The 18,878-nt window shown below is 40.9% G+C and overlaps 1 protein-coding gene across 1 annotated transcript; it reads left to right on the plus strand.

Moving 5' to 3' along the window:
• The first annotated feature begins 1,023 nt into the window (after positions 1–1,023).
• RBP3 (retinol binding protein 3) lies at positions 1,024–17,743 on the plus strand. Its single transcript, XM_051800074.1, has 4 exons — positions 1,024–4,289; positions 11,687–11,877; positions 14,612–14,754; positions 16,595–17,743. Exons 1-4 carry the CDS (start codon positions 1,245–1,247, stop codon positions 16,921–16,923), a joined length of 3,708 nt encoding a protein of 1,235 aa, XP_051656034.1. The 5' UTR covers positions 1,024–1,244; the 3' UTR covers positions 16,924–17,743.
• The last annotated feature ends 1,135 nt before the right edge of the window (positions 17,744–18,878 follow it).

Raw genomic sequence — 18,878 nt, forward strand, 5'->3', positions numbered from 1 at the left:
CACAGAACTCCCTCATTATTACAACTGAATGACCCAGAAAGAGGATTGCACTAAACTTTGTTCATGAGTGTCAGGCTTCATTCAAGACACATGTGACAGCAACAGAGTGCACCTAGCCAGGGTTAGACCATCTTTAGACTCTTCCCTCCACATGTAACAACATTTTGACAGCAGTACAAAATGTGCTTTTCCCAGATTCCCGAGCCTATTATTGTCACTACCTCCAGCAAACAGAATGGCTGGGGTAGCAACTCATTTCAGACTTAAAGCCAGGAATCTGTTCTTGCATGTCTTTGGCATGTCATGCTGAAGTTCAGGATGAGTACAGCCTGCAGCCACATCCCCCATATTCTGATCCTCTTTCAAACTCTTAATACAATAGGGTCTCAAATACATTGTGAGCAGAAGCAAACAACCCCCCCACATTCTATTTTGGTATGTTGAGCCTAAAGTCTATTGGCTGGGAGCTGTCATCAGACATGACCATATGTTACCCAACAGTATTACAAGTAAATCCTAATTGAGTGCAAATTGTGAAGATTAAAGTCACCTCAGATTTAGCTGTATTATGTTGAGGCAAATGTGTTTCAAAGTCCTGTTTAAAATGTTGGCAATTCTCAGCACAGAAATTAACAGGCTGTCATTACCTTGGATTTTATGAGCTGTGCTAAATGTCTGGAGTTCCTTGTTTGGAGCCCTTAGTCAGAGAATGTAAGAACAGTCCTTTGCATCTCAGGCAGCAAAACACCAAAGACAATGTATTATCAACAATTTTGAAAAAGATATTAAATATTGATACAACTAAGTCACTGAAAAATGTCTTGATATAAGCTTTTCATAAATAAAGGTAAAATGTTAGATTGTTGTTCTAACTGTGGTTAAAATTAGTTTTGCATTTAAGCAATTCACTTGCAGGATAAGCCAGGACCAGTTTGTAACAGGCAATGCATTACCTTTTGGAAACAATTAACTGCTAGAAAGATCTTCCTTAATGATTGAAGTTTATTACTGTTTCATAAGAGGTCTGTGAAGTAGTAAGGAGCTGAACTCCGTCTATTGGTGCACTTTGGATGATGTACTCCATTTTAATGAGATTAAAGGTTTAATGCAGTTAAAAGATCTGTTCAGTGCACCTGGATTCAACACAAGGGTTTCGGTGTGATTCACAGAGAGTCATTGCAGAGCTATGTTCATCTTGATCAATAAGAGCTTCTGACTTTTTTTCTATTCTATACAAAGACAAAATGACCAGGACACATTTCTTGCTGTTTTCAGCACTGATCATGTGCAGCATACCTGCTGAGGAAATCTTTCAGCCAACTCTAGTGCTGGACATGGCTAAAGTTCTTCTGGACAATTACTGCTATCCTGAAAACCTAGTGGGAATGAAAGAAGCCATTGAACAAGCAATCAAAAGCGGGGAGATCCTGGACATCTCAGATCCAAAATTGCTGGCCAGTGTCTTGACAGCTGGAGTGCAGGGTGCTCTGAATGACCCAAGACTGGTGATTTCCTATGAGCCATTACCACATGCAGCTCCCAAACAAGAAGCTGAGGTTTCGCCTACTCGTGAACAACTTCTGAATCTTATTGAGCATGTGATCATGTACGACAAGCTGGATGGCAATGTTGGCTACCTGAGGATTGATTATATCATAGGACAGGAAGTTGTGCAGAAAGTTGGACCTTACCTGGTGGACAAGGTGTGGAAGACACTGATAGACACCTCTGCCCTGGTGATAGATCTTCGTCACAGCACTGGGGGACAGATTTCTGGCCTCCCCTTCGTAATCTCGTACTTGCATGAAGACAAGGTGCTGCATGTTGAGACTGTATACAATCGACCCTCCAACACCACCACAGAGATATGGACACTGCCAAAGGTGTTGGGAGAGAGGTACGGCAAAGACAAGGATGTCATTGTTTTGATCAGCCACCACACCACAGGAGTGGCTGAAGATGTGGCTTACATCCTCAAGCACATGAATAGGGCTATAACTGTTGGAGAGAAGACAGCTGGGGGCTCACTGGACATCCAGAAGCTGCGTATTGGTCCCTCCAATTTCTATATGATGGTTCCCGTGTCACGATCTGTGAGCCCTTTGAGTGGGGGTGGACAGAGCTGGGAGGTGAGTGGGGTGATGCCATGCGTGGCTACTGAAGCAGAGCAAGCCTTGCAGAAATCCTTGGACATCCTGGCAGTGCGCAGAGCAGTGCCTGGCACCCTAAGCCACCTCACAAACATATTAAAGGACTATTACAGCTTAGTGGAGCGAGTGCCACCGCTGGTGCGGCACCTCATCACCTCTGACTTCTCTTCAGTGCAGTCATCAGAGGACCTGGCCACCAAACTCAACAGTGAGTTGCAAACCTTATCTGAAGACCCCCGCCTGTTAGTCCGAGTCATGATGCCAGGTGAAACTGCTGCTCCCCCAGCTGAGCAGCCAATTGCAATGGCAGCCAACTTACCTGACAATGAGCAACTGCTGCATGCCTTGGTGGATACTGTCTTCAAGGTGTCAGTGTTGCCAGGCAATGTTGGCTACATGCGCTTTGATGAGTTTGCAGATGCCTCTGTGCTTGCTAAGCTGGGACCTTACATTGTCCACAAAGTGTGGGAGCCCCTTCAAAATACAGAGAACTTGATCATAGACCTACGTTACAACCCTGGAGGCCCGTCCTCCTCTGCTGTGCCTGTGCTACTCTCCTATTTCCAAGACCCTGCTGCTGGTCCTGTCCATCTCTTCACAACCTATCACAGATGCACCAACCACACACAGGAGCACAACAGCCAGGCAGAACTGCTGGGTCAATCCTATGGAGCTCAGCGTGGCATCTACCTGCTCACCAGCCACCACACTGCCACAGCTGCTGAGGAGTTTGCTTACCTCATGCAGTCCCTGGGCCGTGCCACACTGATTGGTGAGATCACGGCAGGAAGCCTCTTGCACACCCGTACCTTCCCTCTGCTGCAGCCTGAGCTGGGAATAACCCGTGGCCTAACTATCACAGTTCCTGTTATCACCTTCATTGACAACCATGGGGAAAGCTGGATGGGTGGAGGAGTTGTTCCTGATGCCATAGTGTTGGCTGAGGATGCACTGGAGAAGGCTGGAGAAGTGCTAGCCTTCCACAAGAACATGGGAGTACTTTTGGAGGGTACCGGGCAACTCCTAGAGGCTCACTATGCCATCCCAGAAGTGGCTGGTAAGGCCAGTGCTATGCTCAACGCCAAACGGGCCAAAGGAGGTTATCGGTCAGCAATAGACCCTGAGACTTTGGCTTCCCAGCTTACCAGTGACTTGCAGGAGGCCTCTGGGGACCATCGGCTTCACGTCTTCCACAGCCATGTGGAACCAACACCGGAAGAACAGCTTCCCAACGTGATTCCCAGCCCTGAAGAGCTGAGCTACATCATTGAGGCACTCTTCAAAATTGAGGTATTGCCAGGAAACCTGGGTTACCTTCGCTTTGATATGATGGCTGAGGCAGAAACAGTGAAGGCCATTGGGCCCCAGCTGTTGCAGATGGTATGGAACAAGTTAGTGGACACAGATGCCATGATTATTGACATGAGGTACAACACAGGGGGCTACTCCACTGCTATCCCAATACTTTGTTCCTACTTCTTTGAGCCCGAGCCTCGGCAACACCTCTACACTATCTTTGATCGCAGCACCTCCCGCAGCACAGAGGTGTGGACTCTCCCCCAACTCACTGGCAAGAGATATGGCTCCCTCAAGGACATCTACATCCTAACAAGCCATATGAGTGGCTCAGCAGCTGAAGCTTTCACTCGCTCTATGAAGGACCTGCACCGGGCCACAGTTATTGGTGAGCCCACAGTCGGTGGATCTCTCTCAGTGGGCATTTATCGTGTTGGTAACAGTTCCCTGTATGCCTCTATTCCCAGCCAAGTGGTGCTCAGCCCAGTCACTGGTAAAGTATGGAGTGTCTCTGGGGTGGAGCCACACATCACCATCCAGGCCAGCGAAGCCATGGCTGTAGCTCAGCACATTGCCAACCTCCGTGCCCAGGTGCCACAGACACTGCAAACTGTAGGCAAGCTTGTGGCAGATAATTATGCCTTTCTGGACATTGGGACTGTTATAGCATCTAACCTCACCAAGAACATCAACAAACACAATTATAAAAGGATTAATACAGAAGAAGAGCTGGCCAGGAAGGTGACTACCATCTTACAAGCTCTTTCTGATGATGAACACCTGAAATTACTTTACATTCCTGAACATGCTAAGGACAGCATCCCCGGAATCATGCCAAAACAGGTACAGTTTTCTTGTACCCAAGTATAGTGATGCCACCTAGAATGGGAGCACTGAGACAGATACTCTGTCTTGTTTCTATCCCGTATCATAAACCCACCAGGATTTACCTGTACCCAGAGGAGAAGCCAACAGCTGAGTAGGTTTCGTATGCTGAGCTGTCTCTGACACTAAGGCAAGTCAGGGTAGTAGCTTGTGATAGTAGATGATAGTTCTGGATGCATGCATTTTGGGAACAACCTTCAGGCTGTGAATCTCTTTCAACTGCTGTGTGCCACAAGCAAATATACAGGATTTCACAGTAAGAGGGAAGATATCTCATTGTCTCTGTGATCCCTGCTCTTTCAGTGCTACAGCTTTTCAAGCTGTAATAAATGAATGCAGAAATCCACCAGTTACAAACCCAGGTTTGGTTGGACCAGAGTAAATGCATACACAGACTAAACATGTAGCCACATACTCTCTGACAGATTTTTCTATATAAAACTGTAGTAGCTGATATCAAACTATACCAGAACAATTAGCAACTCCTTTGGTAGTGACAGTGGAAAGTTGTTCTGATTGTATCTCATGCTCAGTGACAGACAGTTTTCCAGTGACCTAGAAATACTTGGAAAAAGTATCTGGGTGGAAGTTAGGTGACCTCAGGGAAAAATTGATTTTTAATAATCTACTTTTGCCCTTGCTGTGTGGTTTGCGTAACAGTCCATGCTTTGTTCTGAGCCTGAGTGTTTATACATTGGTCTGCCTTGGCAATCTTTCTTGTTCATTGTTGTGCTGAAGGGAGCTCCCAGGAGCACTTGTTAAAATTCCATCTTCAAATTAAATAGAGGGTTAGGATAACCTGATCCCTTTCTTGGATGGAGTTAGCTCCTTTCTGGCTACTGTGCTAGAATTGCTACCAGAGATGTATGTTCTCCAGGGACTCATAAAATTACTTTTTGAAGAGAATGCATTTGCCTTTGCAATGAACCTGAGTAGACCAAGTGTTAGGTAACTATTAAGTGTTTCCTTGGGGAGAAAATCTGTGGATGTCCACCCTCTGAAGTTTTTGGCATGTGTGATTTAAAGTGGCCATGACCTTTGTGGTATTATCACAAACACTAAGGTCAAGGACAAAGTCTAAGCATTGAGAGGGGAGGGCACTCTTTTCAGGTTTGTTACCCAAGAGATGCTGGCTCATTCTTGCCTCTAAGCTTAAATGGAAATAATTAATTAAAGGATTTTTCCATTCCATCATTCTCTTTCTTTGCTAACTTGCTTGGGTATAGAAAACTTCACTCTAAAGATGTTTCGAAGTTTTTGACAGAACTCTCTGCTAAATTATTATCGATGCATCAGTAGCGATACATCATAATTTCTTCCCATTCCACAACATTGGCTCATCTTTCAAATTAGTCACTGTTTTCACAGTGAAGGCTGTTAATGAATATTGTTGGCTGTTTTTACTTGTTCAGATCTTACTTACTTTATTCAGAGCTTGAACGTTGAGAACAAGATGTAGAGGACAAATATATTATTTATCACATGATGTGAAATTCTCATCCTGATAGAGCTAGTGAAGAAATGCCATTATACTATTTAATTCCTTTCTTTACCATTGTTCTTTGTCAAGAAAAATTATTGGAAGAGGGATACATCCATAAAAAGGAAATCACATCAGTGTGGATGAAAATCAGGAAAAATGTGAGATTTCTTCAAGCCAAAATAATGTATAAAATCATATGTCTCTTATAGTTTCCAGACGCATAAGTATTCCCTCACAGTGCTGGAGGAAATTGAGAGGCAGAGAGGCAAGAGAGCAGTGTTAAGATGTGTACAAAGACATTAAAGTCATTGAAGTAAAGGATTTTCCTTGAGATGGAGGTAAAAGAAAGAGCCTTGTACAGCAGGAGTACCTTAATCTCGTTTTGCTTTGTAGAGCTAAGATGGATGCTTTCTATGGAGCATTTCAGGGATACCTCAGAGAGCAAATGTCTTTAGATTACAGTGAAGTTTACATGGTGGCACTAATTAAATTTTTTAATTAAAAAAAAATAAAAATTTGGCAGTCCTATGCACCCTCATAGTGGCTTTCTTAATCTGTATCAGATTGATTCCTCAAAAACCTAAGAGTCAGTTTCTCTCTTGTGCTACCTACCTTCCAAACCACCCTCTCCTTGACAGTGGGATGTTACTGTTAATGACCTTGACAGTGAAGCAGATCCAACACAATTAACTGAAAGTGATGATGAATAACTGCGGGAAGGATGGGTTGGGACATAGGAGACAGACAAGTGAAATGCGTGTAGGCCTTTGCATCTGCTGCACTAGAATAGCTGCTGAAGCATGATACAGGGTAGTGAATATGTCTCCTCTATGCAGCAGCAAGGTCAATGTTAGCCAGAGCTGTCAGCTGCATAAATGCCAATTTCCAAAGTCAGGTTTCCTAGAAGCAAATTTTGTATATAGCGTTTTTGGTTAAGAAAATAACATTTTGCTTTTAAGACAGAGCTCTGTAAACTTGCTGACATGCAGTTCAATTCTTATCCTACTTCTTATTCTCCTGTTTTTCTCACTCTCCCCCCCTCCAGTCATACCTTCCTTTCCATACTGAAACATTTCTGTTCATGACTGTCTATCTATGGAATAATTGCTGCCTGATTTTGGCAAATGCATTATGTCAGTTTTAAGTGACAAGTCTCCCTGAGTGACTTTTGGCCCCTTCATAATGCTCAAATACTTTTAGTGCAGTGTTTACATCTAATAGAATTTACATATTAATGTTTTAGATAAGCAGCTGAAAATGATGATCAGAGTAAAGGTAAAAAAAGAATTCTTTATGAAGATAAATCATTTCTGCATTTGAAGCCCTCTTTTTCCCAGATAAATAATATGTATCTATAGCAGAATATTGTAGTTGACGAAGGAAGCAATAATTACAGATGTTTCACCAGAAAGGAGTGCAGTTTGCTTATGTCTCTTCATTAATGAGTGAAATCAAAATCCTCAGCCTCGAAGTGTCAAGATAGATAATTATATTGCTACATCTATTGCTGACAGGTGGGAAAAAAAAATGTTGTAGGCCCATATGACACTGATTTATATCAACATAACCACAGTAAAGTCAGTGGAACTATGCAAGTTTATGCAAGCCAGAAAAGTGTCTCAGGCTAATTCTCACTGACTCTTCACCTTTTGCAATTCTTGCTTGCTTTCTGTATTTGGTGCAGAAAAGCATATGACACTTTGTCATTCACTTTGTTCTTTTCCTGGTACCTTTTGTCTTCTGATCCTGATACTCAGTGTCAATGCAGCTACGGCTGCAGCTACAATCTCACCACAGAGATCTGCTTGTGCTCCCTTTTCTCCATTGCCATTACAGTAGATTTGGCCATTTGCTTTAAGGATTTTCAACGGATTTTGCATGAAAATCAAAATTTAACCGTGAATTGCGTTTTAAAGTTTTGCTTTCAAATGTAATCTTTGAGGGCATCGACAGGAAAATAACTGCTCACTCACTTGCAATGAGTGTGTTACAAGCCATGTATTGTCAGAACAGGCTTACACACTGCTGTGCAGCACCGCCCTTTGTGGGCTGAAAGTGCAGCTTCTCACTCTGCCCTGCGCTCCCTCAAGGGGGACTGATAGCCTTAAATAACTCCTTTTAATCCTTTTGCAGAGCACCATTCCAGAGGGTATCAGTTTTTGCTTGCAATAACCCACTCGTCCTAGCTGTCTTGGTGCAGTGGAGGGCAGGATTAGAATTCAAAGCTACAGTTCTGGGGAAAAAATGGAGAAATGATCTCTGAAAAGAAGAATTAGGTTAAATACGAACACTTACAGGGTTATTACACAGTTTCTAGGGTTATAGTAATTGACTGCACAATTCTGGGAGGAAAACAGCTTGTTTAGAGGGAGTCCTGTAAAAATGTATATGGATCTTCAGAGTTCATAAGCTGAGCACAAGTCAAGAGCATCAAGTTTTTGTAGAAAATAATAAACATCAAACTGGAATGAAAAAGGAAGAATATAACCAGTAAGACATGAAGTCTTCTGCTACATTTAGCTCTAGAGAAAATTCATCTAGAATATAATAAGCACAGTCTTGGGCAATGGTTTTCTGGAAAGATGTGGCTCAAATAGGGAGATACCAGAAAAGAGGAACAGGGATAAAGAGAAGACTGAATAAAAGCAATCTTGAGAAAGTTTAAAATATTTGAGTTGTTTATTCCAGAGAGAAGAAAACCGAGAGGAGACATGAAAACAGTCTTCAGATACGTAAGAGGCTGTTTTAAATATGAACAGAATAATCTGTTCCCTTGTCCATAGTACATAGGCCAAGAAGTATTGAATTTAAACTGTATGAAGTAGTGAACTTAGACTGTTTACACTAGATCTTAAAAACATCTTTGTAATAGTAAGGCTAGTGACGTACTAGACTGGATTGCCTGGAAATCTCCCAGTAATAGGGGTGTTTTTAAGAGCAATTGAGAATCAGCTGTCAGGGATATATCTCTTCTTGCTCAGTCCTTGAGCTGGGAACCCTACTAGGAGGGATGGTTCCATTCCAGCCTGTGAGGGTACACAAGGAACCCAAATGTTATCCTAAGAAAGGCACAACCCTGCCACTCAGCCCCCACGATCTCATGGTTCTTAAACTAATCTCAGTATTAGCAATGGCACAAGGGTGTTGGCTGATAATATTTAAACATCTAGCAGTTGACAGCACTGGCAACCTTAATGGAAATCAGTTACCTTACAATTGTCAGCACAAAAATAGCTATGAAAATACAGTTTCCATCTAAATAGAAAAGAGGAAAGAGAGGCATAGCTGGAAAAGTAGTTTGCCAATTGTTGGGATATGTGTCAGTTACAGAACTAGGGATGCAACTCCATGCACAAGTCCAAGGGCAGCATTCTGGATCCTATGTTTTGTCACATCATGTATTCCAGTAAAGCCTCTCACCTGTGGAAGGGAGTCTGCAGAATAGGACTAGAGACCCTATATAGTTAATGAAAAAACATTTTTCCTTGGGTTAAAGTGGAGTTAGCTTGGAGGTCCTTTAGTTTACAGTGTGCACCTGAGGGTTTATATGTAACATCAAGTTATTTGTATGTAAACACTGTCTGACTGAGCAGCAGGATCTTACTTTCAGCTGCATCCTGTCCCAGCTTGTCCTTGTTAATCAAGGACAAACAGAGCCCTTCCTTCCAAAGAAGAGCGTGTGGTTGCTCCTGTGGTAAGCTAGACTTATCTCCTTAGGTACCAGCAGCACATGGGCCACGTACCAGTGTCATGAACCTGCAGTTTTCCAGGACAATTACTCTATAATGGCAATTCCAGCCTCCTCACCTCTTTTGCTAAAAAATTTAGAGGCTTTCCCTGGCACCCCAAAATTACATTCTAAGTGCTTTTCAGTCTTATAGCCTTTAGAATAGATATATTTTCATACATTTTCATGCAGCCATGAAGATGAAGAGCTTTCATTTAGATCCTTGCACATTCATTTAACCCCACGAGACCTGAGACTTTAAGAGCAACCTGCCCACTTCGAAATCTGTAATGAATTTTCAAGAGTTAGCAGTGCTGAAGTTCTCAGTGAACAAAGATGTGACACACTGCAATAAAAGAACAAGTAGAGAAAAAGTTTACCAGACAGAGAGGTTATTCTTAATCAACATGTTTATGGGTATGCATCTAGCAATTACTGGAGACAGAGATAAGACAACCATGGGTTCAGTTAAAATATCATTAGGAAGTGGCTGAGAGTAACACATCAATTTTATTTGTAGATTTTACCCATGAGTGATGATTTTTTTCCTCCTGGGGGCACCAGTATCGCTGAACTAGATAGAAGCTCTGTCAGAACAATCAATGCATGCTGGATATATTTTTCAAAACTGTGATTTGTTAATCAAAGTACAGTGGGGAGGTCACGTAGTGTTGCTGTCACTGGGAAGTGGATTAGAAATGACAAACTCAGTGGTGCTGGACTAATATGTTTACAGTCCAGATACAATGGTTATTTTCACAAGGTATAGCGAGAAAGAAGAGTACAGAAAGGAGTTTGCTCTTACCATCAGATCAACAACTACTAGCCAACAGGGCTTTTAAATTAATGATTGATATTTTGGAAATTCTGGCATACAGAAGGGACTGAGTGATGAAGTGTAATATGGTGGGTAATTTCCTCCTAGGTAAAGTCTTGCACTGTTTCAAATACAGGTGCATTCACACACTTTGGAAAAACCTCCTTCTGCTGTGGCAGACCTGCTTTTGGCAGGAGCACAACTGCAGGCCAGAGCACTATATGGAGGGCAGGAGATTACCCAACTCCTCTACAGTCATAGAAAGCCCAAATGCCTTCCACATTCTGTGGCATATCACAGGCTGGAAGAGCACCTTTTAGCACATGGCTCACTTCTGACTCCTTTTCCTTCTGAGTGTAAAAGTATGGATTGTCTGGGGCTGAGCTATAGGAAAGGGCAATGGATTTAAAAGAAGGTATAAAATCATTTTCATGGCAACCCTGAGGAGAAAAGGCAAAATGGTTGAATGAAGGTCACATAAGTCATATGTATCCTAAAGTCTTATCTCCTTAAGCTGAAGGAGACAATTCCATTTTCAGATACTGCATGCAAAACAGAAGTTTGGCAATAGTTATGTCTCAGTGCATATAGGGGTTACTAGGATAACTATTATTTGGCTACACATTGATACTAAAAAGGTGTCTGCTGTTTAAAGCGGACATTTTGTTTAGCACAAGCTAAACAAAATGAAATCAGTCACGGCCTAACACGTGAGACTCCAGGCACATGGCCACCATATAAGAGATTTAGCACGTCTACTTCACGAGTATCCCAGCACATGCCCAACACATCAGGTTCCTCACTGTCACAGGAACTGGGTCATTATGAAGGGCTGGGGCCAACCTCATCTGCAGCCAGCAGCTGTTTATCAGATGAGGCTAATCAAGATTATAAAAGTCCCAGGTGACGAGTTTAGAAAGAACTCATAAAGTCAAGTGGGCTTCAGTGGCAGGCCTGGGACAGTGGCTTATGCTGAAGGCTTGTTTGATTTGAATCTCTTGAATCTTAGCAAGATTGTTCTTGTAGCCTTCTCAACCTATCCAGTCCAAGAATATTCCTGTATTTTTGAAAAATACACTGAGCCCTGGCATCTAGGTGCCTGATCCAGATTCTGGGCATGTTATTGGTGCACAAAAATGCATCAGCCAATGCTAACCTATGTTTATTATGAAAAAATATTATATAATTTATTATGTTTTTCAAACTTGGTCACATTCCTCACAGATGTCCCACCTGGATTAAACTTGACCCACATCATTCTTTTTATATTTTGTGCCAAGCTATCAGTGCCAGCAAATGATTTGTTTTGTTTTTCCAAACTCTTTCAGATCCCTTCTCCAGAAGTATTTGAAGATCTGATTAAAGTTTCCTTCCACACAAACGTATTTGAAAACAACATCGGCTATGTGAGATTCGATATGTTTGGGGACACTGAACTTCTAACCCAGGTGTCCGACCTACTGATAGAGCATGTTTGGAAGAAAATTGTTCACACAGATGCATTAATCATAGACATGAGGTAACTTTGAATGGCAAATAACCAAAGCTCTTTCAAAACAGCATTTTATTTGTAACAGTGAATTAGCTTTACATGGCTTACTGTCCTGTTCACAGGCTAACATTGCTGGGATTAAATGAGAAAAGGAAAACAGCCAAGGAAAACAATAACAGTCTGGAAGTATTCTAAAGATAAATTGTACCATCACTTGAGATGCTTAGAACTAAATAGCCAAATCCAGGGAATAGGTTGTAGAATGCAATCCTGGGTGTCACATGTGTTTTATGTCTCTAATTTCTTTCTAATCTAATTGTGTATGTGCCTTGTATTTTATATATATATATGGCTTAAATAAATATTTTACTTCATGCAGTGGTCAAGTGATTCAACAGTTAAAAAGGCAGGCCATGTGTTAGGCTGTGTTACAACATCTAGTTTGCCTTATCTGCAGTGCTAAGTAATCCTGGGCAATCAGCTCTGTACAAAATGGCCCTTGTACACAGAGCACAAAGGTGGCTTAGAGGTGCTGTAGCACTCCTAGACCCTGCTGCACCAAGCTGCAGCATGACAGGCCTGCTCTCATCTTAGGATTCTGTTGGACACTCCAGTGTATCAACAATGCTCCAAATCTTACAAGCCAGAAGATGGCATCCATTTGTTGCCAGCTATCAAATGAGATTAATATCAAAAATATATGTTTCCCATATACAATATTTAGGTAAGTAATGCCCTTGTTTTGGTCCAGAGATAATGTCTGCGAGTCCAGAATATTACAAACATCAACAAAAGAAAAGAAGGCCTTTGTAAGAACTTGGTTTTAATGGCAGAACCACTTGTGTCCATTGTCATCATGGGGCTCTTAATATTTGATAATCTTAATACTCTTGTGGGATTTACAGAATAGGCAGGAAAAGATGAGCACAGTGATGAGAGCAGAGAGAGAGATCTCACTATGTGAGCACAGAGGAGGCAAGGCAGCAACAAACACAACACACCCACGACTGAATTTGAATTCACCAAAGGCACCACCATCTTCCAACAGACTCAAGACATGACTCAGAATTTCCTCTTTCTTTCCCTAGTTTTCTCCTATGCTAAAAATTTCAGGGCTGAGGGCAATAAAACAGCAAAGATGAAATCCTCTCTGGTACCAAAATGCATCATTATAGCTCTTTTTTGGGTTGCTTTGGTTTGTTTGGGATTTTTTTATATTTAATGTATTTCCAGTCCTTTGAGTGCACACAAAAGATCAGTCTCTGAAGGCATATAAAAGAGAATCCCAAATACCTTTGGAAATTCTCCCTAAACCAATCTTATCATTTTAAGGCAAGGCTGATGATTTAAATTTTGCATGGGATTAACTGGAATGAATAATGTTTCTCATTTTACAAGTTTGCCTCCCTGGAACAGCTGGGCCAATCATGAACTTCATATTTTGAGAATTTTGATTTTGCATGGGATTAACCATAATGAATAATGTCTCTCACCTTAATAGTTCCTCTTCATGGAACAGCTGTGCCACTCATGAACTTCCTATTTTTAACCCTCACAGCCTTGACAAGAGACACTGATAAACTGAACAGATTCCCTATTGTCACACAAGAAGTCTGTAAGGAGTACTTGCACCCAAAAGTTAAGCTAAAATTCTAGCAACTGCTCAGGTATTATTACTAACTAAAGCTCCTGCAGTTTCACTGTGTGCAAGAGAGTCTCAGGAAGGACATTCCAGCATTGCTCTGCCTGCCAGTAACTCCAGCAGCTGTGGGAAACCAGACTCTGCTGTGCTGAGCTGTCTCGTTGGCTGTGCAGCAGCAGCAGGACCTCCTGGCAGGACAGCACTACACAGCTCCCAAATGCTGCAGAATAGAGATGTAACTTCACTCTTTGGAACAGAGGCCTTCTGGATGGTCTGTTCCTTCTCTGGAGGTGAAAAATCTTAGCTATGTACTGGACTGAATAAACTTATTTTCTAGCAGGTTTTTGCTGGAATGTCTGTGCTAGGCACTCCTAACATCACCTACAGGAAAGCACTGTATCCACCTCCTATTAGTGGGAAAAGTTCAAACATTTCTAGTGCTGTATGTGCTCTAGTATTAGTGAAAAATCACAGGTAAAAACTAATTTGATAGTCCATTGTGTGTATTCATAGCAGGGGTTCTCCAAGGACAGACTTTTCAATGAATTTAATCTTCAGAGACTGGTATGGAATTAAACTGCAACCAAAATTTTCAAATACAACTGTGCTAAATGAAGCAACTAACAAAATCTTTGGCACAAAAAAAATGGCCTGATCTAAAACACTAGGTTTTCTCATTGTGTGTAGCAAAAAAATAAGAACACAACAGTTCCACAAACGTATATTGCTTTAATTAGTATCTACTTCTATGTATTAGGTTTTAGACATTTACTCCTTGCTGCCTATATCAGGAACAGCACAGGTTATTCATAGGAGAATAACAAGAATCTGATGTTTCTCTGCAGATTAAGAGTCTTTGCTTACTTTCTGATTTTTTCTAGGTTAAATTTAGAAAAAAAATAGACCTTTAAGTTTTGTGTTTGTTTTTGAAGTCCAAGTCTCTTAGACAGGATTTTGTTTATCTGATAAATGTGCAAATGCTGATGGGGAGAATGAATGTAAATGTGTCAAAATGTAGCCATAAGCCCTTTCAGTACTGATGTTAAGGAACAATACCTGAAAGGAGATTTACTGCCTGCCACAAATTTCTCAATTGCTTCTTGAATATTTTTTGAAAAGGTACAATATTGGAGGCTCCACTACACCCATAGCAATCCTATGCTCATATTTCTTTGATGAAGGACACCCAGTTCTCTTGGACAAAGTTTATGACAGACCCAGTGATTCAGTAAAGGAAATATGGACCCAGCCACAGCTCAAAGGTAAAATGATGATTTCTTTTTAGAGTAGCTTCTCATTTCAGATGTCTATCCTCGTGTATTTTGAAGTGACACCAAAACTCATTGGTGAAAGGACCTGCCACAATTAGCTCAAGCCGTGCAGATAATGTAAAAAACCAAAAAATGTGCATTTCAGCCATGTCCCTCAATGCCATCTGCAAATAAGTTTATCACTCCTAGGAAAGGTGTATGTTAGGCACAGAGGTTTGTAAACTGGTCCCCAGAAGTTTAGCCAAATACTGTGTACAGCAGTTGTGACTTGTTGCTTTTAAAAGTTGCCAAAATTAAAAATAAATCCTGCGTTGCCTAGACCTCTAGTAATGTCTCTTCCAACACTCACATAAAGTTTTGTATGTAGCTCCTCACTACTTACCTGTGTAATCCACTATTTCAGTAGATGAAAACATCATAATATCCCAGTTTGTCCAGAGGATGCAAGAAAGAAAAATACTAAATTTTGCACTTTTGAGTGAGTTTGGAGCATTTGGCAATGTGTCACACACCCCACACACACCCTGCCTCACTGTTTATAGAAGTTGAAAAATGTTGCAACATGCAGAAACAGAGCTCTGCAGTGCCCATAAACTGCAGTGCTAAGAAGCCTTAAATATAGATTTTAATTCTTTTCCCCTTTTAAGATAAGACAGTAGCAAAAAAGTCATGATGGTGTCTGCAGTTACTGGCTTGGAGCATGCTGAAATGGTTAAACTGACACACTCTGCAAGGTCCATCTATTTTCCCAGGCAGTCAGAGGTGGGCTGTGCTAAGGATTTGATTTCTATGGACACATTCCAGTTCCCATCAAAGAGAAGAGGCAGACTCACATTAACTTCAAAAGAGCTGGATCTGGTCTAGTATTATATATATCTACTGTGAAAAGGGTCTTCTAATGGTTATTATGTCTATAGTGAAATGAAAAGACCAAAGATGGTATGAAAATTAATTACCATGCTATCGGCCCCTCTCTTAGAGTTTAGTGTGAGAATTATATCTCATACTGTAACTTATAGAACATTTTTAGACCAGTTTAGAGTAGTTTTCAAGTTATTGGGTCCCAGTCACAACACATCGGCCACTTTTTCAAAGAAACTAAACTCTGAAAAAGTATCTAGCATGTTCAGATATATTGAAAATAAGGTGCAAAAACCTTCCTGTTCCTGTCAGCTCGTTTATGTAAGAAAATGAGATAACTTGGCTTAGATCCTAATCATAAAGGGCTATTTGTTGAAGGGTTTGGGACAAAGGCCATGCAACAGCTTCTACTTACAGACTATAAAAAAACTGTGGGAAATACTGTAATTATCATTTCATAAAATAATGGATACGTAGTTGCAGGCCGAGTCTATGAGAGCCATGTTCCTAGAGCAGGGGTGAGAGTGAAACTGAAGATGCTTCTGGATGAGCTTTGAGTATTCCTGCTGTTAGAGTTGAAAATGTCATTTTCCTCACCGGTCTATTCCACTACTCTGATGGGACCTAGAACTCCTGTAAAAGTCAAAGCCACAGAAGAGTGGTATCTATCAGTTACTACTATCAGTAGTAACTATGAGTTGGCCTCCCAGCTGCTGGAACTTATAGCCAGAAAGTGATGGCAGAAGAGCACCACATAGGGAGACAGCCTTTTTTACAGTATAGAGGCTGGGCTAGTGTTTAAAGTGTTTTAATAGTATCATATATGCAAAGTAAATTTCCAAACTTCTTGAGTTGTTTGTTAATAGCATATAGGGAATGAAGCCTCTACATTGGCTTCTCTTTGCTCTATTTATACAAATAAATCTCTGAAAATGGATGCATTTCTGATGTTTTTTGTCCTATCTGACAGGGGAGAGGTACGGCTCTCAGAAGGGGCTAATAATCCTCACTAGTGCTGTGACGGCCGGGGCTGCTGAAGAGTTTGTGTACATAATGAAGAGACTGGGCAGAGCTCTCATCATTGGGGAACAAACCAGTGGTGACTGCCATTCCCCACAGACATATCAAGTAGATAATACCAACTTCTACATCTTCATCCCCACCTCCAGATCAGTCATCTCTGCAGACAGCACTTCTTGGGAAGGGAAAGGAGTGCCTCCTCACATAGAAACACCAGCTGAAACAGCACTCATCAAAGCAAAGGAGATGCTCAGTGCTCACCTACACAGCTCTAGATAGTCCAGTGGAGGAACATGCCCCTGGTTCTTAGGAAAAGAGAGCTATCTTCCCAAATGTAAACCCTAGAAAGAAGTGGGAACTTCATTTCAATCCCCATTGTCAGTGATTGGGTCCCTGTACGTAGCTCAAAGTGACTCCTTTTCAACATGCTGACATTTTTCCCCGTTCTGTGGAACCCAGCTCTTTCTGTGCGTGGTGGAGATACTTGGATAATTCACTGGGATTTCTGGATTCCCCTCCTGTAGCCAAACATAAATGGTCGGTGTGTCCGGTTTTGAAGATTTAGCTAAAAATCACAGATTTTCTTTGGTACTTTAGAAAAATCCCAGCCGTCACTACTGATGGCATGCAAACAACCTCAAAGGCAGAAAAGGCACCTCTTCTCCTTTGGAAATTGTGTACATTCCTATTTGTATGTCTTTAAGAATTAACAGTAGTTGGAAGACTGTTTTCCAAACTGCAAGAGCTAAATCAAGTCTCTTTTCCATTTAGATGTACCAAAAATAACCATTCCCAGACTGTCAGGGTTGCCCAGACTCCCAGTATTTCAAAGGTACATGCCTGCTTCTCTCTTAGTATCTGTCAAAGGGAGGGGAGAATGAGCAAGGGAAGGGCAGTACATTGACTCTTTCACTCAGTGCTCAGATCAACCGTCTCATATGTTTTTACTTAGGCCTAAAAATAGATTGCTACGTGTCCTGCCCTAAAGACAGGGGGGGAAAAATTTGAAAAAAAAGCTGAGAAATATTCTTTGCACCCTGCTAACAACCTACATTTTAAGTAATGGTGTATTCCAGGGCAAGTAACAGAGATATTGACGTGAGCTTAAGCAATGCACAACATTCCTTGTCTTTCTTACAATTCTTAGTTGAACATCTTCTTTGTAATTCTTTAGTAGTACATGTAACTCTAATCTAGATCTCAAAATTTCTCATCTCTACAGAATGCCAGCTCTAAGGTAATTAAGTCAGGGAAATGGTCCCTCAAAATTCAGTTAGAGTCTATAGTAGTTACACATTGGTGTTCGCTTGCTCATTTGTAAGTTCCCGCCATTTTTTTTATAAATTGTGTTAAACATCTGACTTTCAGTTTTTACAGGAAAATAATTTTAAGAACCAAGTAGACTTTCCATCTTTTTTACTACTTATTTGTCTTACCAGCTACACTCAGTGTGATCACTAACCTGGACTCTTTTGACTCATTTTCGTGTTCTGATTTTTATGCACTAGCTTGTTGTTGAACTTCTCAGTGTTGTGGAAAATATTTTAATGAATTAAAACTCATACAGAATTTGGTGTAAAGTGATACATGTATGAAGAATATTAAATATTCTTAATATGGAAAAAACTGGAGTAGTCGATGAGTAAAGAATACTAATGTGTTTCTTCTAATGTCTTTTAAGCCTCTTTAATGTCTAAATGATCCAGATATACTGCTTTGTTTTCCTAAAATTAATCAGTTGTGCTGTCATGTACAAACAATATTAATTGTTAAACCCAGTACTTAAAGACTTTAGCCATCCAGTCAAGGACAAAAAGTTATACCATATGGGCACAAATAGCAAAACTTTCTTCCTGTAGTAATATGATACATATTTATGAATAATAAATATGCCCAGAAATTGGAATCCAGTTGGGAAAACAAACAATGAAGATGCATTTGCTGGTGAGTTCATTTCAAATCAATAGTGCTGGTAGCTCACTGAAGTGACTGATTTCACTGGAAGATTAATGTGCAACCTTGAGAAATTTTATTACTTGACAAAATATTATTTATTATTTCATAGGTCATATATTGGCTAATTAATATTGAAACTTCCAGGCTTAACAAAGGTCAGTGTGTAAAAAAAACATTTTTTCCTGTCTTCACAAAGTGCTACATCATAGTTATTCCCATCTCGATGAACTCAGACCTCACAAAACTACAGACAGTAATTGTGTAGAAAATTACACTGC

Source organism: Manacus candei, unplaced genomic scaffold (assembly GCF_025592945.1).
Source record: "Manacus candei isolate 608988 ecotype Guabito, Panama unplaced genomic scaffold, ASM2559294v1 h1tg000050l, whole genome shotgun sequence".
In the NCBI taxonomy this organism is placed as follows: domain Eukaryota; kingdom Metazoa; phylum Chordata; class Aves; order Passeriformes; family Pipridae; genus Manacus; species Manacus candei.